At 44.3% G+C, this 25,767-nt stretch overlaps 1 protein-coding gene across 1 annotated transcript in view; it reads left to right on the forward strand.

Annotated features, from left to right (window-relative positions):
* The first annotated feature begins 512 nt into the window (after positions 1 to 512).
* The window catches only part of VILL (villin like), a 37,627-nt gene continuing 12,372 nt past the window's right edge, over positions 513 to 25,767 (forward strand). Inside the window, exons 1-10 of the mRNA XM_073002827.2 lie at positions 513 to 670; positions 13,248 to 13,336; positions 17,897 to 17,971; positions 19,267 to 19,463; positions 20,135 to 20,243; positions 20,465 to 20,575; positions 21,763 to 21,962; positions 22,478 to 22,556; positions 23,217 to 23,315; positions 24,444 to 24,597. Of these exons, the coding sequence (XP_072858928.2) occupies positions 13,262 to 13,336; positions 17,897 to 17,971; positions 19,267 to 19,463; positions 20,135 to 20,243; positions 20,465 to 20,575; positions 21,763 to 21,962; positions 22,478 to 22,556; positions 23,217 to 23,315; positions 24,444 to 24,597 (1,099 nt within the window). The 5' untranslated portion in view covers positions 513 to 670; positions 13,248 to 13,261. The remainder of the gene's footprint in view (positions 671 to 13,247; positions 13,337 to 17,896; positions 17,972 to 19,266; positions 19,464 to 20,134; positions 20,244 to 20,464; positions 20,576 to 21,762; positions 21,963 to 22,477; positions 22,557 to 23,216; positions 23,316 to 24,443; positions 24,598 to 25,767) is intronic.

A 25,767-nucleotide genomic window follows, 5' to 3' on the forward strand; every position in this document is an offset into this window, starting at 1 on the left:
GTGTGAGCAGTGACTGTCATTTCCAACATAATACAGGCTGCGAATCCAATCACAGCAAAGCCGAATCACTCCATTTTGGCTTCCCGGTGTCATCACGCCCTCATGCACTTCAGCTCTTAAAAAACCACCCAAATAAAAATATCATAGTGTGTTGCAGTAATACACTAGTGTGTCCCACAAGAGCCATTTCATCTACGACACAGTGGCAAACCTGGGTTTGCCCACTGTGTGCACGCAACAGGAACTCACAACCGTATGCGCCACTCATTTCGCACATTCCCACGCTATATTTTCAGAACACTAAAGGCCAAGTCATGTGTGAAGGGAGAATCAGACGACCTTTTCAACAAGTAAAATGTGTGTGTGTGTCTTTCCCTTCTTGAAGCTCTGAAAACTCTTGCTACATGCTTGCCTCTGTTTGCTGCCTTAAGCCCTCCAGTGATTCTCATAAAAAAGAACGGGCGTGCCACAATAGGGGGAGGTTTTCCATGTTGGTAAGTGACACTATTAAATTACCTTCCTGTTGGACATGCCCCTTTCTGTCAAAGGTAGCACGGTAGCTGTTATACGGTGGCAAGACCTCAGTGCGAAGGATCTCCGTGAAGCTGTGTCCCGGGGAACAGAGAAAAAACACAAACAAACCATCCAACAGAGTAGGCATTAAAACAAGGTAAAGATATATAATTTTTTTTGCAAACTCGGTTTCATTTCCTCGATATGGAATGCAAAGCCTCCTTCGCTGTAAATTCGTTTGACCCAGGGGCCTTGAATCTGGGCAGACTACGGGGAAACGCTATATCTATTTCATCGTTTAATTTCACATCTCAGCGAAATGGAAATCTGATTATAAAGAAGAAAAAAGGGAGAGCAAAAGAGTCACATAAGGGTTTTATGTGGCACAAGGTTTTTTTTTCCAAACCAAAAGCTGTCTTTCTCACTACTTGCTGGACGAGTGGGATTTGAAGAGAATCCTGTGTTTGCAGGTTCCCTTCGTTTTTCCCTAAAGTTGCCACATTCTCTTGATTGCACGGCTCTTCTGCCTTTTAAGCATAGCATGTCAACCTGCCACGAGAGAAGCGCGGACCGCCCTGTGCAATCTTTTGTAGCGTCGAAGCAGGGGGGTCTACATGGGTGGAGCAGCTTTCTTCCTGCCCTGTTGCTGATATATAAACATCAGGAACAAGAAGACAGGAGAAAAAAGTTGCTGTTAAATCTTTAGAAAGATTAGAAAATAGCGGGTTGTTGTTTTTTGAACAACATGGGGCATCTTGTTTCACAAGCGTTGGGAGAGGAATATCCTTTCCAACGAGCTTTAATGTGTGAACATACTTCCATGACAATCGCTAGGTTTGTCTCCTAGTGCGTTCCTGCTGTATAATTGTTCCGGCTGTCACGCACCAAGTAATTATCTCTGTTCGGTTCGACATGGGTGACTCATGCATAGTGCGGCAAGCGTTCGGTTTAATTTAAAGTTTGATGTTTATCTCAGAAAGGGGTAAATGGTCTATCTGGATTGTCTTTATGGGTTTTTCTTGATGGAGGAGCAATTCCAGGACTCTATGTCATAGGTCAACCAGACACCAGGAGTGGCTTTACGTTTTTTTTACAATATGTGGAATTGAGCGCCTACCAAAAAATACAGCTTTAAGGCCCTTCTTTTTGTGAGCAAGTGGCTTCTCCACCTTGTTATTATGACATGTAAAGCAGGCCCAGGAGGAACAGGGTTGTGAATGGCGTTTAGCTTCAAGGTTACCCAACATGGTAAGTCTTTTTTTAAAAAACAAAACTTGCTAAGCACTAGAATTTGGATTTTCAGCTTTCGAGGCTTATTGCTCCCAGACCCTTTCTCTCCAGCCGACAGGACTATGTGGGCATCAAGATTTGGGGGAGCTGTAGTTTAAAAATAGTCCAAGCTTTGCAAAGGACGTTGACTGTCTGATGTAGAAAAGAGGAAGTTGGATGCATTTATTTAACTTCTTACATGGGAATGTTACTTGTTTGTTAAAGAAAATATTGACAAAGGGCACATTTAGGCTCATTTTCCCATGTTAGTGATCTGAGCGCAAGGCAGGGCGCCAAGCATCGTCTTCTGGTGTAGATTATTAACTAGTTCTTACCGCGCTACAATAGCCATCCTGGTAAACCTTCCATTGCCAAAAAAATGGCTCAACAAAATAAGAGCCACAATGTGTACATGTTTCGGGTGGACAGCGTTGTTTAATCACAAGAGTCCTAAGCCCAGAATCCTTTTGCGCATAGGATCTTGTGAAGGGTGGTCACGGAAGCCGTGGGTGGCATTTCTCTGGCTGGCTGTTGTGCGCTCGGTGGTTCTCTGGTTTTGCCATCAACTGCACAACCAGCAGCTAACGATGCACAAAAGCCACTTCTGTTGTGATGCTTATGTGTACAGTTCTCTGCTATTCGGTTTTGGCCCTAAAGTCATACCATGTTAGAGGTGGAAGGGACCCTAAAGGGTCTAAAACCACCAGAAATGCAGGTAAATCAACAGGTAAAACATCCGTGGCCAACGGCTATCCAAACTGTATCTAAAAACCTCCCACCAACTGCGTAACATCTCCGGAACACCTGCACCGCTGGTCAGCTCTCAGGAATTTCTACCTAATGTTTAGTCAGAATCACCTGGCTTGTAATTTGACTCGTGCGATTGAGAATGGGCGCCATCTTTGAGCAGAGGTGGGCAACTGACTCTTCAGATACGGTTGGGACTCCCATCATCTCTAGCCAACATAGTCCGCGGGGAAAGATCGTGGGGTTGCACCCCCCAAAAAAAACATCTTACAGGTCACCAACACCCAGCCGAGGACCCTATGACAATGGTCCTGAGCAGGGATTAACCCTCCCCCCCCAGTTTAGCTTCCTTACAATAATTTACAAAACAACAGCAAAACATGCACATTTCTTTATATTCAGGACCAAAAGCACTAGTTTTTTTGACTGCCAAATCTTTGGTTTTAGCATTGATTCTCTGTGCCTATGATTTTTTTAAAAAAATTGAAATCTGGGAAAATTTGAATGGACAAGCAGGTTCCTCCACACCCACATCTCTGAATGTTTCCCTTCTAAAGGTCTGACCTTAAATTCCTGTGTTTTCAACCTTGCTCATGCTGATTTAGCATTTCGTAGTTCCTGAGCTATAGGCCTCTCGTGTGATCGTTTAAGGAAAGCCTTCTGTTCACGGCAATAGGGAAGATGCAATATGGAGACCAGTCACCTATTGTGGATTTACATTGCTGAGATTTATAGAAAGATACGGTGGGAGGGGGACGTTGGTAGTGTGATACATGTTGAACTGGAGGAACCCCTCACGTGGAAAAAGCAGAATGCAGAAGCCCTGCCCACATAGTTGTCATCTGGGCAGGATCAATGGGGGTGTGTGCATGTAAGGATCGCGTATAAGGATCCTGCCCACATGATGGCACACCCACAGAAGGGTGAGCCCGTGCTTTGTGTCCGGCATTGAAAAGGATCCATAGCCAAATATCAGAACGCATGCTTTGCATTCAGAAAGTTCATTCTCTAGATCAGGCTGGAAAAATTCTTCCCTGAATCCCTGGGGAGCAGCTGCCGGTCAGAGTTGTCCATGGACCAAGATTCTGATTCAGTATAAGGTGGCGTCGTATGTTTCTCTTGCTCCTCTTAATATTGAAGGTGTATTTAAATATAAAACCCAACTTGGGCAAGCTCTGTTTGTTCATTTCCAGCAGCAGACTCTGGTTTGTAGAGCTTTGAACGTTCCTTTCAAAAGGAATAAGCAAGCGTTGTGCGAAATCTGCCTGATCGAGTGTGTAACTGAATAAAAGGCCCACAGAGAGATCCTTATCTCATAGCTCATAAACTGAAAGGTGCAACCAGAACAACAGGTCTCTGCAGAGCTGAGCATTCTTATTTTATCTTTATTTCCCCTCCTTTTTTTTTTAAGCCAGCAGAGAGAACAGTTCCTATCTCCCAGCTACTGGGAAGGGAGTGAGGGAAGGACTTTAAAAGGGTAAAGGGCACAGTTGCATTGGAATCCTTCTTAAAAGGGCAATGCAGGAAGCCTTCTGCTCTACACTTTCCTTCCTTTCTCTCTGCCCTAACTTTTCCTTTTCCCTGGATCTAAAATCCATGGTTCTGGGGCCACAGACTTTGATGATTCGCTCAAAGACTTTGCAGCAGGAAAAGAAAGTGACGTTTATTTCTAAAATAAAGAGCACAGTCCTTTTCATCTGGCTAAGATTTTCTTTCTCTTCCCCCACTTCTAATCCCAATACGTGAATGTCTCATGTAACACGAGGGATCCATGGGGGTGGCCTGGTAATGCTTCCGCTGTCTTTGCTTCACCCCCATTGATCCTGCCCAGATGGTCAGCCCAGAAAGGCTCCCATACACCAATGCTGTTCATTTTTGCATATTTCTCTTTAGCCAGTGCCCACCTTTCGAATGAATATAGTGAACAGAATTGAGTTCCTGTGATTCAAAGCAGGCAAATGCGTGCTTGCTTGTACTGTAGTCCCCAGAATCCAACCAGGCGGATTCTTTTTCTCGGCACCATTATCCAAAAATCAAATATTTCCCATCTCTTGTGGCTGCCTTCATTCTTGTTTAAAAAATAAATTTCCAAGCCCAGCGTTTTCATGATGAACACGCTGGAGCTCTTCATGAAGGAACAGTGGTAGGATGATGGTTTGAGTCCCAGGGCATCATTCAAACAACACTCAGTCGTAGGAGGCATTGGTGCATCATTCTAGTCATTTTTTCTAAGTTTTGCTGGCTTGTTTTTGCTTTGAGTAAACCCTGGAGAGAAGCAATTAGCGTTGCCCTTTCTAGTGTGTTATTAGCAGACAAAATTAGCTGGAGATTTTCTTTCTTTCTTTCTTTCTTTCTTTCTTTCTTTCTTTCTTTCTTTCTTTCTTTCTTTCTTTCTTTCTTTCTCCTCTTTTTCTTCCTTCCTTCCTTCCTCCTCTTTTTCTTTCTTTCTTTCTTTCTTCCTCTTCTTTTTCTTCTTTCTTTCTTTCTTTCTTTCTTTCTTTCTTTCTTTCTTTCTTTCTTTCTTCCTTCCTTCCTTCCTTCCTTCCTTCCTCCTCTTTTTCTTTCTTTCTTTCTTTCTTTTTTTCTTTCTTTCTTTCTTTCTCCTCTTTTTCTTCCTTCCTTCCTTCCTTTTTTTCTTTCTTTCTTCCTTCCTTCCTTCCTCCTCTTTTTCTTTCTTTCTTTCTCTTTCTTTCTTTCTTCCTCCTCTTTTTCTTTCTTTCTTTCTTTCTTTCTTTCTTTCTTTCTTTCTTTCTTTCTTTCTTTCTTTCTTTCTTTCTTTCTTTCTTTCTTTCTTTCTTTCTTTCTCCTCTTTTCCTTCCTTCCTTCCTTCCTTCCTTCCTTCCTTCCTTCCTTCCTTCCTTCCTTCCTTCCTTCCTTCCTTCCTTCCTTCCTTCCTTTCTCAGCACTGCCTGACGTAGCTCTCCTATTAGCTAGCAATTTGATGGTAACGGTTGCTAAAGCTTCCCAGGTACGGGGCTGAAGTTAGTGGACATCATCTGATTTGTTCTCAGGCAGATTCCCCAGGGGAAACAGGTAGAACAACATCAGCCGTGAAAACAGGATGGTTGCCTGCAATGAAGGAGACGAAACCAGCAAGAGTGGCCACCAACTCCATGGCTGATATGCCTCATCACCTTGTTGAAATTCAGTTCGTTTTGGTAAACCATCTCTGTACTGTACTTAGAAAAGCCAGGAAAGGATTGACAGAAGTCAGACAGGACTTGACAACATGTAATTATTGTTATTATTAATTCCCCTGGTGGGGAAGAGAAATACATGGGTACCTTATCTGGACACATCATTAGGGAGCTGATAAAGATACGCTCACTTTTAATCGGCCCGTCTGTCTTAGTGTTGTGAGCTCAGCAGCAACCCATTCCTTGAGCTTTTACAGCCAGCGCTTGTGATGTCACAGGGTGTGGGCCTTTGTGGCTGTGTCGTTGAGGTCTCTGGCTGCCGAGCCAGAAGCTGGGAGTTCGATTTCCGACAGGGCCTCCTGGACATAGGCTGGACGCGATGATCCAAAGGGTCCCTTCCAGTAATATTGGGTGGCGTAAACGGCAGCGCCGTGTCTTTCTGACAGGTATATACTGTAGAGTCTCTGGTGAATTCAAAAGATAAACCTGAATTCCAGTACCAGCACCAAAAGCACACCAGAAAGGGTGCGCGGGCGCATGCCTTACCATCGTGTTCAAAAGCCAAAGGAATGAATCACCAAATCTGGGTTATCAGATTGGCAACATCACCATTCTGGAGATTTCAGACCGAAAGGTGGAAACACAGAGAATAAACGCTAAAACCTGTGATATGGGAGTCCAAAACTAGCACTTGTTCACCCTTATCTCTCTGGCTAGCAACAGGAATAATATCCCCCCTTTCTCAACCAAGTTTTTTTTTTTTTAAAGGTTTGCCTTCTATTTTCAAATTTTGTTTCTTTCCATTTCCTTTTTGTTTTAAAATGTGGCTTCTCATTTTTAAAAATCCTGTTTTGCTTTCTTTTTCCCTTCCATGTCAGATGATTTTTTCCCATGTATATATAGTATCAAATCACTCTCACACATATTCCATGCATCTATCTATCCATCTACCCTATAATGTTCTCTTTCTAATCATCTATCATGTTTCCCCGAAAAGAAGACAGGGTTTTATATAAATTTTTGCTCCAAAAAACTAATTAAGGCTTATTTTCAGGGGATGTTTTATTTTACAGTCATGTTATCATTTTCTAGTTGCTGCACAATGGTGGAGGGCGGGGTTTCACTTATTTTTGGAGTAGGGCTTATATTACAAGCATCCTGAAAAATCATACTAGGGTTTATTTTCAGGTTAGGTCTTATTTTCAGGGGAACAGGATCTCTCTCTATATATCTCTATCTCTATCTCTATCTCTATCTCTATCTCTATCTCTATCTCTATCTCTATCTATCTATCTATCTATCTATCTATCTATCTATCTATCTATCTATCTATCTATCTATCTATCTATCTATCTATCTATCTATCTATCTATCTATCTATCTATCTCTGTGTTTGTGTGTGTAGAAAGAACTAGTGTACATCACAACTCCCAGTATTCTCGAGGCATCTTGGGCAGGGTCTGCACCATCTGGGGGATTCTGGGGGTTGTAGTTGTCGTCCAGAAATGCAAATCTGTGGAACTCTGCTTTTCCTGCCCCATGTTTGGGACTGTTCAAGAAACGGAGGCCACCGTTGCGATGGACTTTGAACCGATGACTTGGGAAAACCCAATGAATCCTCCTGGCCATGACAGGCACTTTGTTCTGACCCAGAGTAGAAGGCATCTCTAGATGTCCCCAGAAGGAGAACTGACCAAAGAGGGCCCAGTTATTGATTAACATGCAGTAAATGCTTTCAGTCCCAGCAGAAAGCAGTGGCTGAGTATAATATGTGAACCATTGAGGCAGCCGGTGATAGACAGAGCCATTCAGCATGAAAACAAAAACTCAGCACTCTCTATTCAAGCCATGGAGCCTTCCTCTGACTCCCCCCCAAAATCTCGGATGGAGAGCCCAAGTCTTTGAAAATATTGTTAGAAGAGACCTTTGCTCTGCTGTAGGCATTTGCTTGGCACAAGGGGAGGGGGAGAGTTGAGGAACCAGAATAAAAGAAGCAGGTTTTTTTTTTTACTCTTCTGGTTGTATCTGCACTCCAAAAAGATTTGAAGGCAATTTGAACAGTTTTTTTTAAAGTTTTCTATCCCAAGGACTCTGAGAATCCTCATTTTAAATAATTTTAAATCATTTATCTATTCTTCATCTTGTTTTAGTTTTCTAATAACTAGAATCTTTTTAATCTATTGTGCCACTAAATTTTGCATTGTGAATGAGCTAGTTGTTGACCCGATTAATACCCTGAACTGTTATTTTTATGAGAGTGCCGGGATTTCTTTCTCAGATATCCCTGCAATGCGAATCAGTCTATGATAGAGTGGCAATTTTTTAAAAAAAACTGGCAGGATTTCTGTCATCACAGACAGACAGAAATGGATTGGGAAGTAGCATTTTCTAATGCGTACGAACCCACCCTATGAAAAGTGTCCCTGTGCTGGATGATAAATCCAGGACAGGTCTTACATGGAACGGCCACCCTGGGTTTGATCCATAGAATCTCGAGGCTGAGGAAAGTGGAAAGCAGTGGGAAAAGAGGAAGATAAATTAAAGATAGGCGGACTCCCTTAAGGAAGCCACAACCTTGTGTTTTTCGGGAGCTGAGCAAAGCTGTCGAGGATGAAATATTTGGAAGCAGAATCAATCATTTGTAAGGTCTCCATAAGAGAGTATGATGAACAAGGGAGCAGCAACCAGCTAGGTTTGGTCAGGACTTCTTCCCTGTGTGTCTGGCGTCCTTAAAGCGGCCTCCCCAAGGTCAGACATACCCCAAAGCAATCCAGTTCTCTTTTCTGGCTGGGCCAGGTTACTGTTTCGGGTGGGGAGGTATGTTTTACAGCTCTTTCTCCTGTGTCCAAACTCATGTCCTATCATGCAAGGAAATAAATGGCATTGCCTAACGTTTACTTGAGAAGACCTGGAGAGTTGGGAGACAAGGAATATATATATATATATATTCCTTGTCCCCAACTCTCCAGGTCTTCTCAAGTAAAGACATATATTAAAGAGTTGTGTCCACTGTTCATTAATTTCATAAATTTCATTATTCCTTCCCCACCTGGGAAGCCAGCACCTCCAGGCCTGAGGGCCAGGTAAATGTCAAAAGGGTTTGGGTTCAAATTTCACAGGATGGTATCCAGCCTGCAGAAACGGTTTGGGGAAATGGGGTTCAGAGCTTGGGGAGAGCTCTTAAAAAACCTTGGACCGAAACCTTGGGGCCAATTTACCGCTCCCACGAATGTGACATCACCAGCCAGACCAGCATGGCTACCAAGGCAAAGAAGGGGGGTGGCTGCCCCATCGCCGATACCAGAATATGGGTTACTCAACAGTGAATCTGATTTGCTTGTGTCAGTTGGGAAGGGGGAAGGAGTTGAATGGCCTCGTTCTGAATGGATCGGTAAAGAGAAGCTTCTCTGCATACAGTATAGGAAATACAGTCAAGGGTCCACTGTATGAAGCTGGGGAATAAGAGAAGGCCACATCTTTTCTCCTTGATACACCAGCTTTTAGCAGCCAGACAAGTTTCAGACTTTGATTCTTTGATCTAAATTTTAAAGCAGTTCAGCCCCAAGAGGGGAATTCTGGATGACATGTCCAGGATGCCTCCTTATTCAGGCCCGAGACGAGAACCCATCAAGCAAACGACTTCACAGCCCCTGAATCAGATTCGGGCCCTCAAGAACGAATGTAGGAACTATAGACTTCAGCCAGTTTTCTTTGACCTCTCCTTACCCGTGTCTTCACATTTTAGGTGTGATTTTTATGAGGCAATTTTCCGCTATGTATATGTCCTTGGGCAAAAAGGCAAAAGATCAGCTAGAGTGGGAACAGTGTGGTTTATATTGGAGCGATGTGGAAGAGCTCAATATGGTAGAGAGTCAACGAGGCAGGTTTGTGGGGTAGGCTTAACAACTGGTATGCTTAACAATGACACTTCTGGACATCCAGAAGACAAGGTTTCAGTTTCATTGGCAGCTTTGATCTGATGACTCATCTTGGCCACTTAGTTGGGGTGGAGAAGATATAAGTCAAGCTGTGTGTTCTTTGAAACTTGGCATGGAAATTATTTGTTTGCTGGCTTGGTAGCATGTGAGTAATGGTCTCATTCTGCCTAATATAAGCTGCTTGTCTTGTTTTGTAGCAGAAACCAGGATCTGCAAGGTCTGGGCTCTGCTATTGACCAGCTTCTCTGCAGCAATTAACCGAACAGAGGATGTCAATTTCATAGCCAAGGGCTAGTGTGGGAATACTTGGTGAGGAATCTAGAGCTTGCTGCACCCTCCATTTAGTGGTTTCCTGTTGTTCCCCTGCCAGCAGAGCACTTGACCTTCTGTTTACTCTGCCGTTCAAAGACAGGCTTGTCCTTTCAAAGGCAGGAACAAAAACACCAGGAAACAGTGCAAGGGAAAAAGGCAGGCTCAGGCTGAGGTGGAATTTCAGTGTGCAGAAAAACTTGGGTGGAAAGAATGAAGCAATCAAGAGAAGGTCTGGTTTGTTCATGTATTTGTTTGCTGGCTGGCCGATCTCTCTCTCTCTCTCTCTCTCTCTCTCTCTCTCTCTCTCTCTCTCTCTCTCTCTATCTATCTATCTATCTATCTATCTATCTATATCTCTATCTCTATCTATCTATCTATCTATCTATCTATCTATCTATCTATCTATCTATCTATCTATCTATCTATCTATCTATCTATCTATCTATCTATCTATCTATCTATCTATCTATCTATCTATCTATCTATCATCCCAGAGTGCAGGACACATAAGTATTTTAAAAAGTACTATCCAATCGCCCTTCAATCTTCTTTTCTCTTTTTAACTACAGCGCCCAGAATCCCTGGCTAGTGGCCATGCTGACTGTGAGGGGATTCTTGGAGTTGTAATCCAAGATATAACTTTTCTAATCTCTGTGAAAATGAAACTAGAAGCTCTAAGGTGCTGCTGCTGGAAAAACTAGATGTGCTTTATCTCAAACTTTGGATGTGCAAGGATCTGTTTGCTATATGTGATCCATTTCCAGCCGCTTGGGTAAACTCTGCTGTCCATAAGGACCTGGCAAATATATCACAGATGGATTCACCAGGTCACATGTTTCGAAGCCACTTTTGGTCATCTTCCCTAGAGACCGAAGTATTCCGTACATCCCTAACATGATTTATGCTGCTCAACTGGTCAACCCATAGGGGGTAGATAGGGAGTTATTGCCGAGTTTGGCATTCTGGGGATCTCACATCTAGAGATGCAAGCCACTAGTCTTCATGGTTATAAAGAAAAAAACTGGAACTGTACACAAATTTCAAGTGGCAAGTCTGTGTTTTGCCTCTGAAAAAAGCTACTCCCAAATCCTGTTGGTGTTTACTTAAGGTTCGTGTAACCTGTTGCAGCTCAATGCCACTGATTTATAATGTGTGGAGGCTCATCTTGGTTCCATGTTTGGTCCTGTGCCTGATTGCACAACCAAGATGTGCCACCATCACCTTGTCAATTAGCCACAATTAGCCATAGCAAGATATGTTCACCTTACAGAAATGCAGGTGGAATTCCAGCCCAAGATTGTCATGGAAAAATGAATACTTACCCGCTGGTTATCAGCCTCTATAGACGCATACTCTCTCGATCAGAATGTAGGAAAGCTACCTTTTGGACGCAAATTACATGTTGGCTGGGAAGATTCTAGAATCTTAGACCCCCCCTCCCCCCCAAAAAAAAGAAAAAAGAAAAAGAAAGGAACAAAGATAGGAAGGAAGAGAGAAAGTAGAGAAGAAAAATGGAATTTATCCCCGGCTCTGCAATTTGCTAGTGCATCGTTTCTTATCGGGAAAATACAATGACTATTGATTACCTGGCAATTGTGTAGGTGCCAAAAGCATGCGGCCAATGTACCCTCTAATTTGCAGCCAGCTGAGTGAGGCTCCGCCTCTCGCTCTCATGACTCCGCCCCCCACTGGGTTCCATCTCGACAGGAAACTGAAAACGATCGCTGTGCAGGGGAGGAATAAAAGCTTGCCAGAGGGAGGTGGAGTCACACATGTGCAGTTGTGCGCCTTAGAAGGCACCTTGCGTGCAAGTGATTTTTATTTGTTTGTTTTTATTTTAAATATTTTTACTCTACCATTAAAAAAGGATTTACAGCCGCTTACCTCATTAAAAGACAATACTGAAAGGTGAAACCAAGGGGTAGACAATGGTGGTTCAAATCATTAAAACACAATATTTAAAGCGAAGAACAATTAGTATAAAAGAGGCAGCTTCCGTCATTAAAGTGTTAAAAACATATTAAGGCTAAAATAACAAGGATGCAAATACTAAAAATGAACAAACAAATACCACTGAGAGATGGTAATGACAAGTAGTACTAAAGACCCAGTCAGAGCGGTAATGCATAACAAAAGTCACTCCTGTGATCAATCACTGAGAGAAAACTTGTCTAAAGAGAAAGGTCTTTGCCTGCTTGCAGAAGGACAGCAAAGATGGGGCCAGGCTGGCCTCCAGTGGGAGGGAGTTCCAAAGTCTGGGAGATGCCACCAAGGAGGCCCTCTCCCATGTCCCCATCAGATGAACCAGTGAGAGGGGTGGGACTGAGAGGAAGGCCTTCCCCAATGATCTGAACACTCAAGCAGGCTCCTAGCAGGACACACGGTCTTTGAGTCAGCTTGGACCCACTCCATTTAGGGCTCTCTAGATTAAAACCTATAAGTTAGCTGATGCCAATTCAAAGTTAATTAAAAATTAATAATTCACGTCATAATCCAGCTAAGACCATGTGCTCTGAGGCTGTTCTTGGCCTAATAATTAGGGATGTCTTGTACAATCTGTGCTCTTTCTTTGGTTGAGAATTAATTCGCCAGGTAATTAGGGCTTCCCCGCAATTTCAACGGCTCTGTGTTTCGGTGGATCGGACAGCCGCTAGATCTTCTGCATTGAAAGGGTGATGGATCACAATTTTATGATGTCCACATTCATCAAACATACTAACTCCTGCAGGTTGTAAAGCTGTTGGTGCTAAAGCTAGACATTAGGAAGAAGTTTGCTTCATTGTTGATGCAAATTCATAAATTTCCTCCTGTTCTAAAGGGGAAGGACTTGAGTTTTAGGAAGAAAAGATCTAATACAGGAAAACAGAAACAAGCAGCTTCATCCATCCAGGCCTAAGACTCCGTTGACATTGTTAAAAATCCTAGGCTCCAATCCCTGTATTTTCATCCAAGGCAGTAGGAATTCAGTTGCCTCTGTTTTATGGAGATCCTTCTTGTCTTCAGCTGCTGCCCTTCCCTTGCTGGAAACAACTGTACTTCTTGAAGATGGGAAGGGGTTGAGGGGGGAGGGAATTTGGTTCCATCTTGCTTTCAAAGAATTTTCAAAAGAACCACCAATTTCTTTGCATTTGGGTTTCAAAGAACAAGAGGTTTAAACAACCACCAAGGAAAAGGAACAGAAAATGAATTTCCTCTCCCCTCCCCTGCAGTAGTTCTACTCATTTTCCAAGCCTGCATTATCTACTTAAAGTGTTGTTGGAAGTCATTAAAATGGATCCAAGTGGCTTCCTACCAGACACATTTACACAACCTTCTCTCTTTTGTTTTCCAGTTTAACCAGTAAGAATGGCTGATGCAGAAGCAGAGGTTGGACTTCCACCCATTGAGCGTAAACAAGGCCTCCAGATATGGATCATAGAGGTATTGGTTCAGCCAGTGTCTTTCATGGGTTCTGTCTGGCTGAAACAGATAGAATTCTTCTCATTTAAATATATATACCACACAAAGTATAGCGCTCAATACTTCTATGTTTTTTAGCATTGAGGGTCCTGGAACCGAGCCATCACGGATACTGCGGCCCTCCTGTATTACAATCATTGTGGCCCCATTATCATAATAGGAAGCAAAGGATAAAAAATAGAACACAACTTCAATTTTTTGAGATATTTCCCCCCAGTAACTGATAAACAGGCATCAAATTTGACTGAATTTGTTTGTTAGTCTAGAGAAATGGTTCCCAACCTTGGGTCCCCAGATGGTCTTGGTCTAAAACTCCCAGAAGCCTTCACCACTAGCTGTGTTGACCAGGATTTCTGGGAGTTGTAGTCCAAGACCATCTGGGGGACCCAAGGTTGGGGGTGTCTGCCCTAGGGGGAGCATTTCTTCTCTTAAGTACCTGGTTCTACACGGATGTCACTGTTTGTTGTCCTACCATCCATTTGACAGCCATCTTCTCCCGCTCCGTACCGCACATTTTCCCTGTGATTTTTTTTCCATACCAGTTATTCACCCCTGAAAGAATGGTTGATTTTTAGTATTCCTGTATTTGGGAGAAACTGGTTTAAGCACGATGGGGGCCCCCTTTGAAATGGAGGTCTGAGGTAAAAGCTGCCCAGTTGGAAGCTTTCAGCTAGGACAAAAAAAATATAGCTGCAGCAAAGAAATAAATAATGTACGGTCGAGCAGTTTGTGGCAACCCTTGTAGAGTCCTAAAGGTATAAACTACAGAGAGGTGGGTTCTCCATCCTTCCTTCTGGGGGCGCTCTAGGACCGGGCTGTTTTCCCAAGGCTGCATAGGTGGCAGGACAGGTGGTTACCTCACGTCTGCACCGAGTGGTCTTGGCTGGCTCCTCTCCCAGGAGCACAATAGGGATTCAGTGTGTGACTCTGAAGCCAGAGGATTCGACCCACTCAATTATACCAGCTTATATACAGCTGGTCAAAATGACATGATCATCAATCTGTTTGTTGTTGTCTAAAACTTGGCATCTGTCGTGGCTTGTGAAATATCCTGGATCTCCTGGATATTTGAGAAAAATCCTCATGGCAACCCACCTCTCCTTTACTACCATCTTTTAACAGCAACAAAATGTTTCGTAATCTAAAATGAAAAATAAATACAATTTTCTTTTAAAAACTTAAAGAAATCAACAAGAGTTCATGCATGCCGTGTGTTGACTGCCTATGTCCACAGATACATGGGTGTGTTCTGGAAGCCATGGCAAGAATCAAAGCCAGAATTTTATTTTCAGAAACTCTAGTGTAGGGGTGTGTGTATGTGTGTTAAGTCGATTCTGACTTATGGCAACTCTTTCAATGGTTTTCCAGATAGAGAATATTCACCTTTTTTTCTGGGGTGCCCTGGGACGGTGCAGCTGGCCCAAGGCCACACAGGCTCGCCCTTCACCTAGGAGGGTAAAACTGAGTGGGGGGAATTGAACTCCCAACCTCTGGCTCCATAGCCAAAGGCCTAACCCACTGAGCCGTCCAATATATGCAGTGTGGGTCTGAAATGAAATCAAGGGAGAGAAGTGCTTTTTATGTAATAAACCTCTTGATGGTCATGTTTCAACTACCGGAGCTTCGTGGGATGTTTTTGGGGTAGAGAGCAAAAAAGGATGCACGTTTGATGCCGATGCACCATACAGGCCGAGTCGTCCAGCTGGCAATGTTTCCAAGTCCGGATTCCTAAAAATCTTGGGTTTCCCCAAGACTCCCACCCCCATCCCTTTAAAAACAAACAAACAGAGGAACAGAAATCTCTGTCTGACCACCGCCAGGAGGTCAGAATGCCCTTCCCTATATAACAGCGGTCTTTCTAGAAAAGGTAGGGCTATGCCGCACGCTCTCAATTTTTCCCCCTGGGTTGCTGTTACTGAACTGCCCGGATCAGCGTGTTCTGTTCTCACAGATCTCCTGACTTCATCTCCTTGCCATCTGGCACAAAGTTGGACCGAGTCCTATACCATTCTGCCTTCGTGGTCTGAGAAACAGGCTCTCGCGGCTGAACCTCTCTGTTCTCCTGTCAGAAATGGAAATAAGTGTTTTGTGTGGGTTTTTCCCAACCTTGAACAATAATAAGCCTCCAAACGTTACTCATGTTCTAAAACAGGCCCAGAGCACATGGGTGCCATTTCTTAATGAATGGAAACGACATTAAGAGTCGAATGATCAAACTTCATTGACTGGTTTCCTGGAGGACATTTTTAATCACCTCTGGTGACCAGGCGAATTGTGGTCCACAAGCCGACGGTTGTCTTCCCATAGAACGGCCACACATTCCTCTGTCAAAAACACGATGATTTCATATTGGCAAAGTGGTCCTTGGAATGCCAGATTTGGGAGCAAACCTGATTTTCTGAATTTCTTCCTACCACATAACTGTAAAAAAAAGAAGAAGAAAAAGGCAGGGTGGGGGTGGTACACACTGCAGTTTTGACCCTAGAATCATCCCCTACAGGGTTGTTTTTCAGCTGCTCGTTTCCTGTGGCAAACTGGAGTCTGCAATATTCAGCTGACCAGTTTGATCCAGAATAAAACAAACAGGTAGAAAGAATCTAGGCGTGCCTGTGTACAGACCCTAAGGCTTGCCATGTTTCCACCCTGTGGGCTATTAGCCTGTTCAGATCCGTATTATCTCTAGCTCCTGATGGCCACCAACCGGTTCATCCAGTTTTGCAAGTCTTGTGGAAGGCAAAGAGGAAAACTTTGCACAGCGAATGGCTTCCGCAGAGAAGGACGTATCTTCAAAGATACGGTTGCCACCGTGCATGGATATTTCAGTGGTTCCGTTTCACCAAAGAGGGGGTTGCAATTCTTGGCAAGGTACCAAACATCTTACTCCATCAGCTGGAAGGCAACCATTCCCTTTATCTCTGATGCTCAGTGGGGAGTGATTGAATAGGCTGGCCAGGGGCAAAAGAAATCAGAGTTCACAAAGTATATGTGTTTATGGCAAAATAGTGTTGCAGGAAGCACGCTCGTTGAGCATTCACCCACCATGCTCTCCTCTGTAAAACTCCATTCCATTCGTGCAAAAGAGAGAATTTTCTGCTGATATGTTTTCTCGACATCTATACATCTTCCTTTATTTTTGAAGACCATTTCTATCAGTTTCATTGTCAGACAGGGGTGGGGGAAAAAGGAGTGAAGTGGTTAAGGTTGGGCAGTAACCTGCTGATCTGCATAAAGATGACTAAGGGCATGATCACACTGGCATATGACTCACATTTTGGACCACTTGTGGTGTGGTCCAGTGGGAGCTGTTTCCTGGCCATCGTACAACATGAAAGGGGTTGAACACCAGCCCAACCTAAAGCATGCCGCTTATAGGCTGACCCATACTTCTTAAAGCATTCTCTTGGCAGTTTACAATTTATTCATGAAGGCTATACATCGGACCCTGTTCCCCCAGCAAGCTAGGTATTCGGTTGACCAACCTTGGGAGGATGGAAGGCAGACTGAACCTTGAGCCGGCTACCTGGGATTCAACCTGGGTTGTGAGCAGAGATTTGGCTGAAGTACTGCAGTTTGAATTGTGGTGCTGGAGGAGACTCTTGAGAGTCCCCTGGGCTGCAAGGAGAACAAACCTATCCGTTCTGAAGGAAATCAACCCTGAGTGCTCACTGGAAGGACAGATCCTGAAGTTGAGGCTCTAATACTTTGGCCATCTCATGAGAAGAGAAGACTCCCTGGAAAAGCCCCTGATGTTGGGAAAGTGTGAAGGCAAGAGGAGAAGGGGACGTCAGAGGATGAGATGGTTGGACAGTGTCATCGAAGCGACCAACATGAATTTGACTCAACTCTGTGAGGAAATAATTTCTGATGAGATCAAATGTGTACCTTTCTCACCATCTGTTTGCACCCCAGCTAGCTCAGTAGAATCTGACCCCCCAAAGATTTGGAAACAGTGGAGACAGATTAGCTGGCCTTGGGCTCGTTGAGTTGTATTACCTTCCAGCTTTCTTGCTTCCATTGTGCATCCTTGATTCGTTTTCTTTCAAATTCTTCGTTCCCTAGTTTGACTGTTTCTTCCCTGCTTCGCTATTAAAAGTGTAGCAACCCGGCCAGGTAGCCAAACGATTATGTACCCAAAATGGCCGTTGCTCACATAAGGAAAGTGTCAGAGGTAGCGCCCAAAATCCTCTGGTCATACTTTGGGAACCCTACTCTAAAAAAGGAAAGTTTCTCAGCTCTGTCCTGTGCTGATTACTTTAAAATATAATTTTGCACGGGCCCTGCCCACATACCTTCTTCCTCATCACAACAATCCTAGCTGAAGGATTCAGTTTCCAACACTAAAACACAGAGCCTCAAGATAATGTTCTTTTTAAAAAATAGCCATTTTTACCAGAGTATCTATAGTGACTAATCTCTCCATTCCCTTGGATGGTCACATTCTTCTTTTATCTATACTTTCCAATCCATACTCAAGACAATGTTCTTGACTACAGCTTCCTGCTGTTTGTGTGTTTGCTTTAGAAAATGAAAATGGTGCCTGTTCCTGAAAAGGCGTATGGGAGTTTCTTCGAAGGAGACTGTTATATCATCTTAAATGTAAGTACCTCCAGGAGACAGAATCCTCCGGTTCTGTGGGGCAGAAGAGAGCAAGAGATGAAAAGAACTGTTTATAGCAGTTTTTGTGCTTGTTCTCCATATGTTTTAGCTACCGTATTTTTCCGTGTATAAGACTATACTTTTGTCTAAAATCTTTAGACTAAAAATTGAGGGTTGTCTTATACATGGAAGTAAGCTGAGGAGAGAACAAACACAAGTGGAGGGGAAAGCAGGGATCAAAGTGATCCTGCAGTGCCCCACTTAGATTTCTTAATTTGGGGTTAGAAAAGGGGGCGTCTTATACATGGGGGCATTTTATACATGGAAAAATATGGTAATTAATGGGGTGCTAGTGACATGCTTGGTCATGTGCCCGCCACCTGTTAATTAGCTGCCATTTGCTACCACCGTTTACAATCAGGCCTCCAGATGTCCTTGGACTTCAACTCCCAGAAATCCTGCCCAGCCAAGGTGGTGATGAAGGCTTCTGGGAGTTGCAGTCCAAGAACATCTGGAGGCCCAAGGTTGGGGACCAGCGGACATGATTGTACTTACTTAGGAGTAGAATCCCAACAGGATTCTGGCCGCTCTAGTTTCACGTGTGGATTGCCTGTGTTGTTGTGTACTGTGTCTACTAAGGATTCTGCTGCTCCGGTTCCCCTTTGTGCACAGTTGAAAAGTGCGCAGCTCTTCCTTCTCACCCGGTGGACTCGAAACTGGTCTTCTGCCACACACATCCCTCTGGAGGCCTCGCCTAAGCACTGCTTGGTGAATTGTTTACTTTGCCGGAGCGAGTGAAAATAGTTGTGGCATAAACGTTGCCACTGTGCGTGTCGGAGCACGCATTGTTTTTCCGGGAAGCATGTCCTTTCTCACACAGCTACTCTTCAGGGAGCTAAAGAGGGATTTCCCAAGAGGAAATCAACAACACACCTTAGGCAAGGGTTTCCCATCACAAATAACACCTACCTTTCCACAGGCACAGACAACGCCTGATTTCTCATTGCCTGCTTTCCAACTGTGGCCATGGGTCTCATGATATACAAACTTTTGACCCAAGTGTTCTTTTTTAGAAAAGGGAAGGGGCTTGGTGTCGATGGTGCCGGTGTCAACGCTTTTAAGATCTATAGAGATGTTTGCTTGCTTAGATATCTGTTGACAAACCTTGCGAACACAGGTTCACAAAATGAGTCTTTTCGTGTTCACAGTTATGTGACAGGCAACATGCGAGTCCAAAAGAGAGCAAATGTCTCGCCTCTCATCGGCTCACGTTGTGTTCGTCCCTCTCCTCTTAGAACACCAAGACACGGACCGGCTTTGCCACTGACCTGCATTACTGGATCGGGCGCGACTCCTCGCAGGATGAGCAGGGGGCAGCCGCTTTCTACGTGACCCAGATGGACGATGCGCTCGGTGGCAACCCTGTGCAGCATAGGGAAGTCCAAGGACATGAATCGGCCGCTTTCAAAAGCTACTTCAAGAAAGGCATCATGTGAGTGTGGAGAAAACCTGAGGTAGCAAATCCAACCCAGTTTTAGTTGAGCTTGTACAGGAGAAGCAGTACAAGCCGGGAGAAGTTGTTTACAGCAAAGGTTTTTTTGAGATATTCAGGGAGTGGTTTACTGTGGCCTCCTCCTTGTGAGTTATTGTTGTTGAGGAGGAATTTGAACCCAGGTCTCTAGAGTCCTAGTTGGACACACTATCTGTTGCAGATTTTTGAATTTTGGTTCAATTCACTGTGGAACAGAAGTGCAGGGATTGACAGAGTAGAATAACTTTATGTTCCCCAGATGAGTCCATTTTTTTCTCATTAACTGCCACTTACAGTCCCAATAGCTCATTCTGAGACATTAATAGTAGAAAGAATAAGAAGTTTCATTACTTGTCATTGAACAGATAGAACAGCAAACTGTCAAGCATGATTGCTTCAGGCAACAGACCACCGAACTGCTATAGAGAGAGGGGGGAAAGACTCTGAGCAGAGAGGTGGGGCTGTCTTTAAATCAGAGGCAGGAGAGAATGATTGGTTACTTCGGGATAGATTGACAGCCGACTCAGCTCAGAAAGGTCCCTCCCAGCGAAGCCTACTAAAGGCAGCATGCAAGACTGCAAAAACCACAACGCTGGCTTTCCCTTTCATTAAACCCATCTTATTTCCAACAGCTACAAAAAAGGAGGAGTCGCTTCAGGGTTCAAGCATGTGGAGACCAACATGTACAACGTCAAACGCCTCCTTCATGTCAAAGGGAAGAAGCACGTGTCTGCTACGGAGGTAACAAGAGGAGAAAGTACTTTTTTTCCGAAAAAAAAAAATATCCCCTGCCGTTCAAGGCGACTGGTCTGAGAGGAACGGGCAAAGTTGTCTCAAAGGGGGTGGCGCCGTTTGGCGAGGCCAAAACGTTTGCCGACGCCGCTCCACCTCTAGGGTTGCACAGCATGCTCCTCGAACGTGGCTCCCCGTGAGTCTCCCATTACCCTTCTGCTTCCTCCCAGGTTGATCTTTCCTGGAACAGCTTCAATAAAGGGGACGTCTTCCTCTTGGATCTTGGCAAAGTGATCATCCAGTGGAACGGGCCCTCCTGCAACGTCGCCGAGAAGTCGAGGGTCAGTAGCAAGGTCCCGGGTGGGTGGCTCTTCGTGAGGGTCTGAGAGTTGGGAGGAAAAATCTTATAAATTTGGTTCTCCGAAAATACACAGGGGCGGCCTGTTAGAAAGCTGGCCTTCGTCTGGTTCATAAAGCTTGCCACCTGATGCAGAACTTGGATCGGAAGAAAACGGAAGTGGGTTTCTGAGAAACACAACAAAATAGAGATTTTTCACATCCCTGGTGAAAATGGAGTCACTAAAAATGCTTCTATTCCATCACTGTGTACAGTGGTGCCTCGCTAGACGATGATAATCCGGTCCACTGAAATCGCTGTTTAGCAAAATCATTGTCTAGCGAAAAGCATTTCCCCATTGGAATGCATTGAAACCTGCATTGAAACCAATGGGGAAGAATCGTTGTTATCTAGTGAAGATCGGCCATAGGAAAGCCGCTTTGCGAACCGCCAATCCACTGCTTAAATCGCTGTCTTGCGAAGCTTAGGTCCCGAAAACACCCGTTTTGCGAGCGCGGAGGGAGCTGTCAAAATCGTCATCTAGTGAAAATCGGTTTGTGAAGCAGGGACCAAACATTGTCCAGTGAAATTCCCCCATAGGAATCGCTGTTTTGCGAATCGCTATAGCGATTGCAAAAAGTCAATGTCTAGCGAAAAAACTGTCATGCGGGGTAACTGTCTAGCGAGGCACCACTGTACTCTGAATGGCAGGAATTCTCCAGGGCTTCAGGCAGGATGATTTCCCAGCCTTGCCTAGTGATCACTGATATTTTGGGTGGGTGGGTGTCTCTTCCCAAGGTGCTGCCAAGACATAGCCGTGTTTCGCTTCCAAAAGACCAGAGCAGTGTGTCGAGTGAGATAAGGCAGGATCTTCATGTTAGACTGCTTCCCTAGAAACCAAATCATCATCTTAGAACTGGAAGGGACAACCCTCTGGATCATCAGTATTGGGCAACAATACTGAGCCATTTCCTGGCTTTTTGAATCATGGGTACAGAAGCGCAATATCGCACATTCATAAACCAGAGAGTGGTGTGTGTGTGTGTGTGTGTGTGTGTGTGTGTGTGTTCATCATAGGTTACTAGTCATGGCAGGCAACAGTGGGCCGACACCGTCCACCATCTAACACAGGCAGATGGAGAGGCAGGTCCCCATTTCCACCTTTCTCACCATCATTCCTTTGCCTCCTAGGGAATGATCCTGGCCCGGAGCATCAGGGACGGAGAGAGAGGGGGTCGTGCTCAGATTGGCATTATTGACAACGAGAAGGACAGCCCTGACCTGATGCAGATCATGAACGCGGCGCTGGGGGAGAGGCACGGGGAACTCCGAGAGGCCGTGCCGGATGAGAAAGCCGACGAAATTCAGAAATCCAACGTCCGCCTTTACCAGTCAGTCCTTAGCCTTCCCGTGTGTGATCTTCTTTAGTTGCCCACCTAAAAAGGCAGATCCCCACAGCTAGTTTTCGTACCGAAAAGGAGGTGCGAAAGACATTCTGTAAAGCAAAAGTCTCAAGTTTTGGGATATAAAAAGTAATTATGGGTCATCAAGTTGATTTTGATGGGTGTGGACCCATTCTTCTTATTATTTTTGTCCTGAAGATTAAAAAAACGTGATTTGGAGCCTCAGAGCAACCAGTGTCAGGAATATAGGCTGACACAGAATGTGTACAGAGTCCTCAAAGCATGTCTGGAGTGACAAATATTGGGGGCAGGTCTTTCCAGTTTTCTTGGGTGTGGCGAATTGGTGCCGTGATGTCTGCACCTCCCCTTAAGTTCAGACTAAAACCCGGAGCGGATTTGTCAAACCACCCTCCCACAATATCATCCTCAGAGGAGATAAGCACCCATTCCTAGCCCAAAACTTTGTCCCACTGCTTTTACAATGTCAATTCCTTTTCTTGTAGTGTTTACGAAAATGGCAAAGATTTAGTGGTTCAAGAAATTGCTACCCGGCCCCTTACACAAGACCTCCTACAGCATGAGGTAAGGTGGCAGATAGCTTGTGTGGGATAAGCATGATGTTCACCTCTTTTTGCTGCCTAGTAAAGATCGGAGGAATTTTTCGTTAATTCCATTTGAGTTAGCAGAGCATAAAGTACAGAAACAAACAGCTGTAGCACAGGGGAAGCATGAAAGAGAATAGCTAAAAATCCTAGCTTCCAGCGAGCACCCTTTTGTTCTCACAATGACTAGCCCTTTGTATACAAAAATCACTCTACAAGTAACTTGAGAAGAAAAGAAAAGCATCTTTACTTACAGTTAGTCTTCAGTTACAATCAGAAAAATAAAATAAAGGAAAAAAGAAAGAAATTGCAGTCTGAACCATGTGAGGACTCAGTCCACCATTGCAGCCACATAGTCAGAGGTCAGGAGCAGAAGAAGCAACAAACAGTGAAAAGGAACAAACAGTAAGAGGGGGCAGGAACTTGCCTCAAACCAATGGAAGAGGACTTTGCTAATATATTAGTTGCATGGCATAGACTGTGAAGCCCCCCATCCTCCCACTGAAATCCAGTGCTAGGTTGCATGCAAGATTGTTATTTTCTCCAGTAGTAAATGGGTAAATAATATGTTCAGAGGCATGGATTCAAATCCTGTGCAGGTTTTTCATTTCTTTTGAACCCATCACTTTTTTTTTTACAGGACTGCCACATTTTGGACCAGGGAGGTTATAAAATTTACGTCTGGCGAGGAAAGAATTCCAGCAAAGACGAAAGGAAAGCTGCCTTCAGCCGAGCAGTGGTGAGTTCCGCCCTGATAGAGTCACACAAAAAATTGATTTCTGTTGCCCCTTTAAAAAGAGACAAGCAGAACTCTAATCAGGACAAGACAGGATATTAAAGCACGGGTCAGAAACAGTGGAGGCACAGCCGTCCGTGTTGCAGACAAAGCATCAGACTGAGACCACGGAGAAATGAATCTGAGCTTCTGCTCATTCGTTAACCCCACCAGGTCCTTTCTCGGCCTCTTCAAAATGATTATAGGGAAATAACTCTCCCTCAGCTTAATCTATTGCAGAGTTTTTCAATTTCTGGTTAAATTTCTTTTGCTACACAGTAGAAGTACAGAGACCCACAGAGGAGAATAGCTCCAAGTTCCCCATAGTCCACCCCTTTCTCATTGACTAGTGCTAAAGTCTCAGTAATTTACTCTGAGACATTTATACTAGAAAGGGTTTTAAAAAAAACAATTGAACTGATCAAGAGCAAACTAACAACGGCCACCCTCCCAGGAAAGAGAGGGGAAAGACGCCCAGCAGAGAGGCGAGGCTCTCTTTGAATTCCAAGGCTGGAAGGAACGGTCGGTTAGTGTTGAGCAGACGGACCATCACTCCAGCCCAGAAGAGTCCCTCTCCGTCACACAAAGTAGGGGTCATGTGCAAGGTTGCAAAATGAAACTCCAGCCTATTCTACCTTGAAAGCTGGTTGAGAAAACGAAATGATGGATAGAAAGGTAATTAGGAAAGCAGAAATAAGACCCGAAGCAAAAAGGCGCAGAATGAAGTGTGGCCAATTGCTATACTCTGTGCAATTGGTGTGTTTGTCCTATAAAGTCCCAGAATGGGAGAGCATGCACCAGCGTCCTTATTTGTTTGTTTGTTTGTTTGTTTGTTTGTTTGTTTGTTTGTTTGTTTGTTTGTTTGTTCGTTCGTTCGTTCGTTCGTTCGTTCGTTCGTTCATTCATTCATTCATTCATTTATACCCCGCCCATCTAGACCGAAGTCTATTCTTAACACCTTCCCCTCTTCCCTGGGGGGGGGTCCAAGTCACCCAGGGTTCGCCCCGTTCCCCCTCAGCAGGTGACCAATGTCTCCCCCCCCTTGCTGGTGACTGGCCAGCATAGCTGATCACCTGTATGGACTCCTTCCAGGGCTTCATCCAAGCCAAAGGCTATCCCGCCACCACGAACGTCGAAGTCATCAACGACGGAGCCGAGTCGGCCATGTTTAAGCATCTCTTCCAGAAGTGGGTAGAAAAAGACGAGACCCAAGGACTGGGGAAGACCCACAACGTGGGGAAGATAGGTGAGGGAGAAACGCCAGCCTCTGCTCCCTCAGGGGATTCTGGGAGTGAGAGTGCCTTAAAAAAGGAATTTTTCCTAAAGAAATCACACGGGCTGAGCCCAGGGCTAGGCTTTCTTTCTTTCTTTCTTTCTTTCTTTCTTTCTTTCTTTCTTTCTTTCTTTCTTTCTTTCTTTCTTTCTTTCTATGCCTTCCCTCCCCCATAGGGGACCCAAGGTGGCTCACAACGGAGAAGACCATCACACACAGAGAGTTTTAAAATGCTATATAAATGTCGTAGTAAAAAAAATAAATAAAACCTATGGTATTTAAAAACAACATTAAAAGCAATTTAAACGTCTGTAAAATCTTGTACGGAAAGTCTCAGAATTCCAGTGGTTGTGCTGGGAGACCTCGTGGCGCAGTGGTTAAACTGCAGCACTGCAGCCAAAACTCTGCTCACGGCCTGAGGTTCAACCAGCTCAAGGTTCATTCAGCCTTCCAGCCTTCCAGGAGCGGTAAACTGAGCACCGAGGTCACTGGGGGAAAGGTGGCAAGGTGTAGCTCACATTATTAAATTGTCAATCGCCCAGAAGGGCCTTAAGTATGATGAGATGGTATATAAGCAGCACATTTTGCTCTTCTTCTACTTCTTCTTCTTCTTCTTCTTCTTCTTCTTCTTCTTCTTCTTCTTCTTCTTCTTCTTCTTCTTCTTCTTCTTCTTTGCTTTGGTTATGGAATTCTAGACGTTGTCGTCCAGATTAATAATTTATCTAATTTAATTTAATTTAATCTAAGAGGAAGAGGAAAGAGAGAGAGAGAGAGATCATGTTGTCCCACTCTTTTCTTTCCCATGAAAGATCCCATCCATGGGAATATTTCCCTCAAAAAAAAAAAAGGTGTCATATCGCTTTCTTTAAGCATTTAAATTCACAGGCACGAAAGCGTATACATGCCCACCTTCCACAGCTTCTGAGATTTCGCCAAATACTGACAGCGTGGTTTTCCATGAGGTCTACAAACCTGCTTTTCAAAAACCCCAAACAAAGTGTTCACTCAGGTATTACACGCTACCGGGGCTTCTGATAACTACGAATATATACAACCCAGACCGTATGGCATGTCTTACTCCAAAAGAATGCATCCATGGCCCATTTGACCCCTTGATCCCCCCCCCCGGTTTTGGTTTTTCCC

The sequence above is a fragment of the Pogona vitticeps genome, chromosome 6 (assembly GCF_051106095.1).
Source record: "Pogona vitticeps strain Pit_001003342236 chromosome 6, PviZW2.1, whole genome shotgun sequence".
Taxonomy (NCBI): domain Eukaryota; kingdom Metazoa; phylum Chordata; class Lepidosauria; order Squamata; family Agamidae; genus Pogona; species Pogona vitticeps.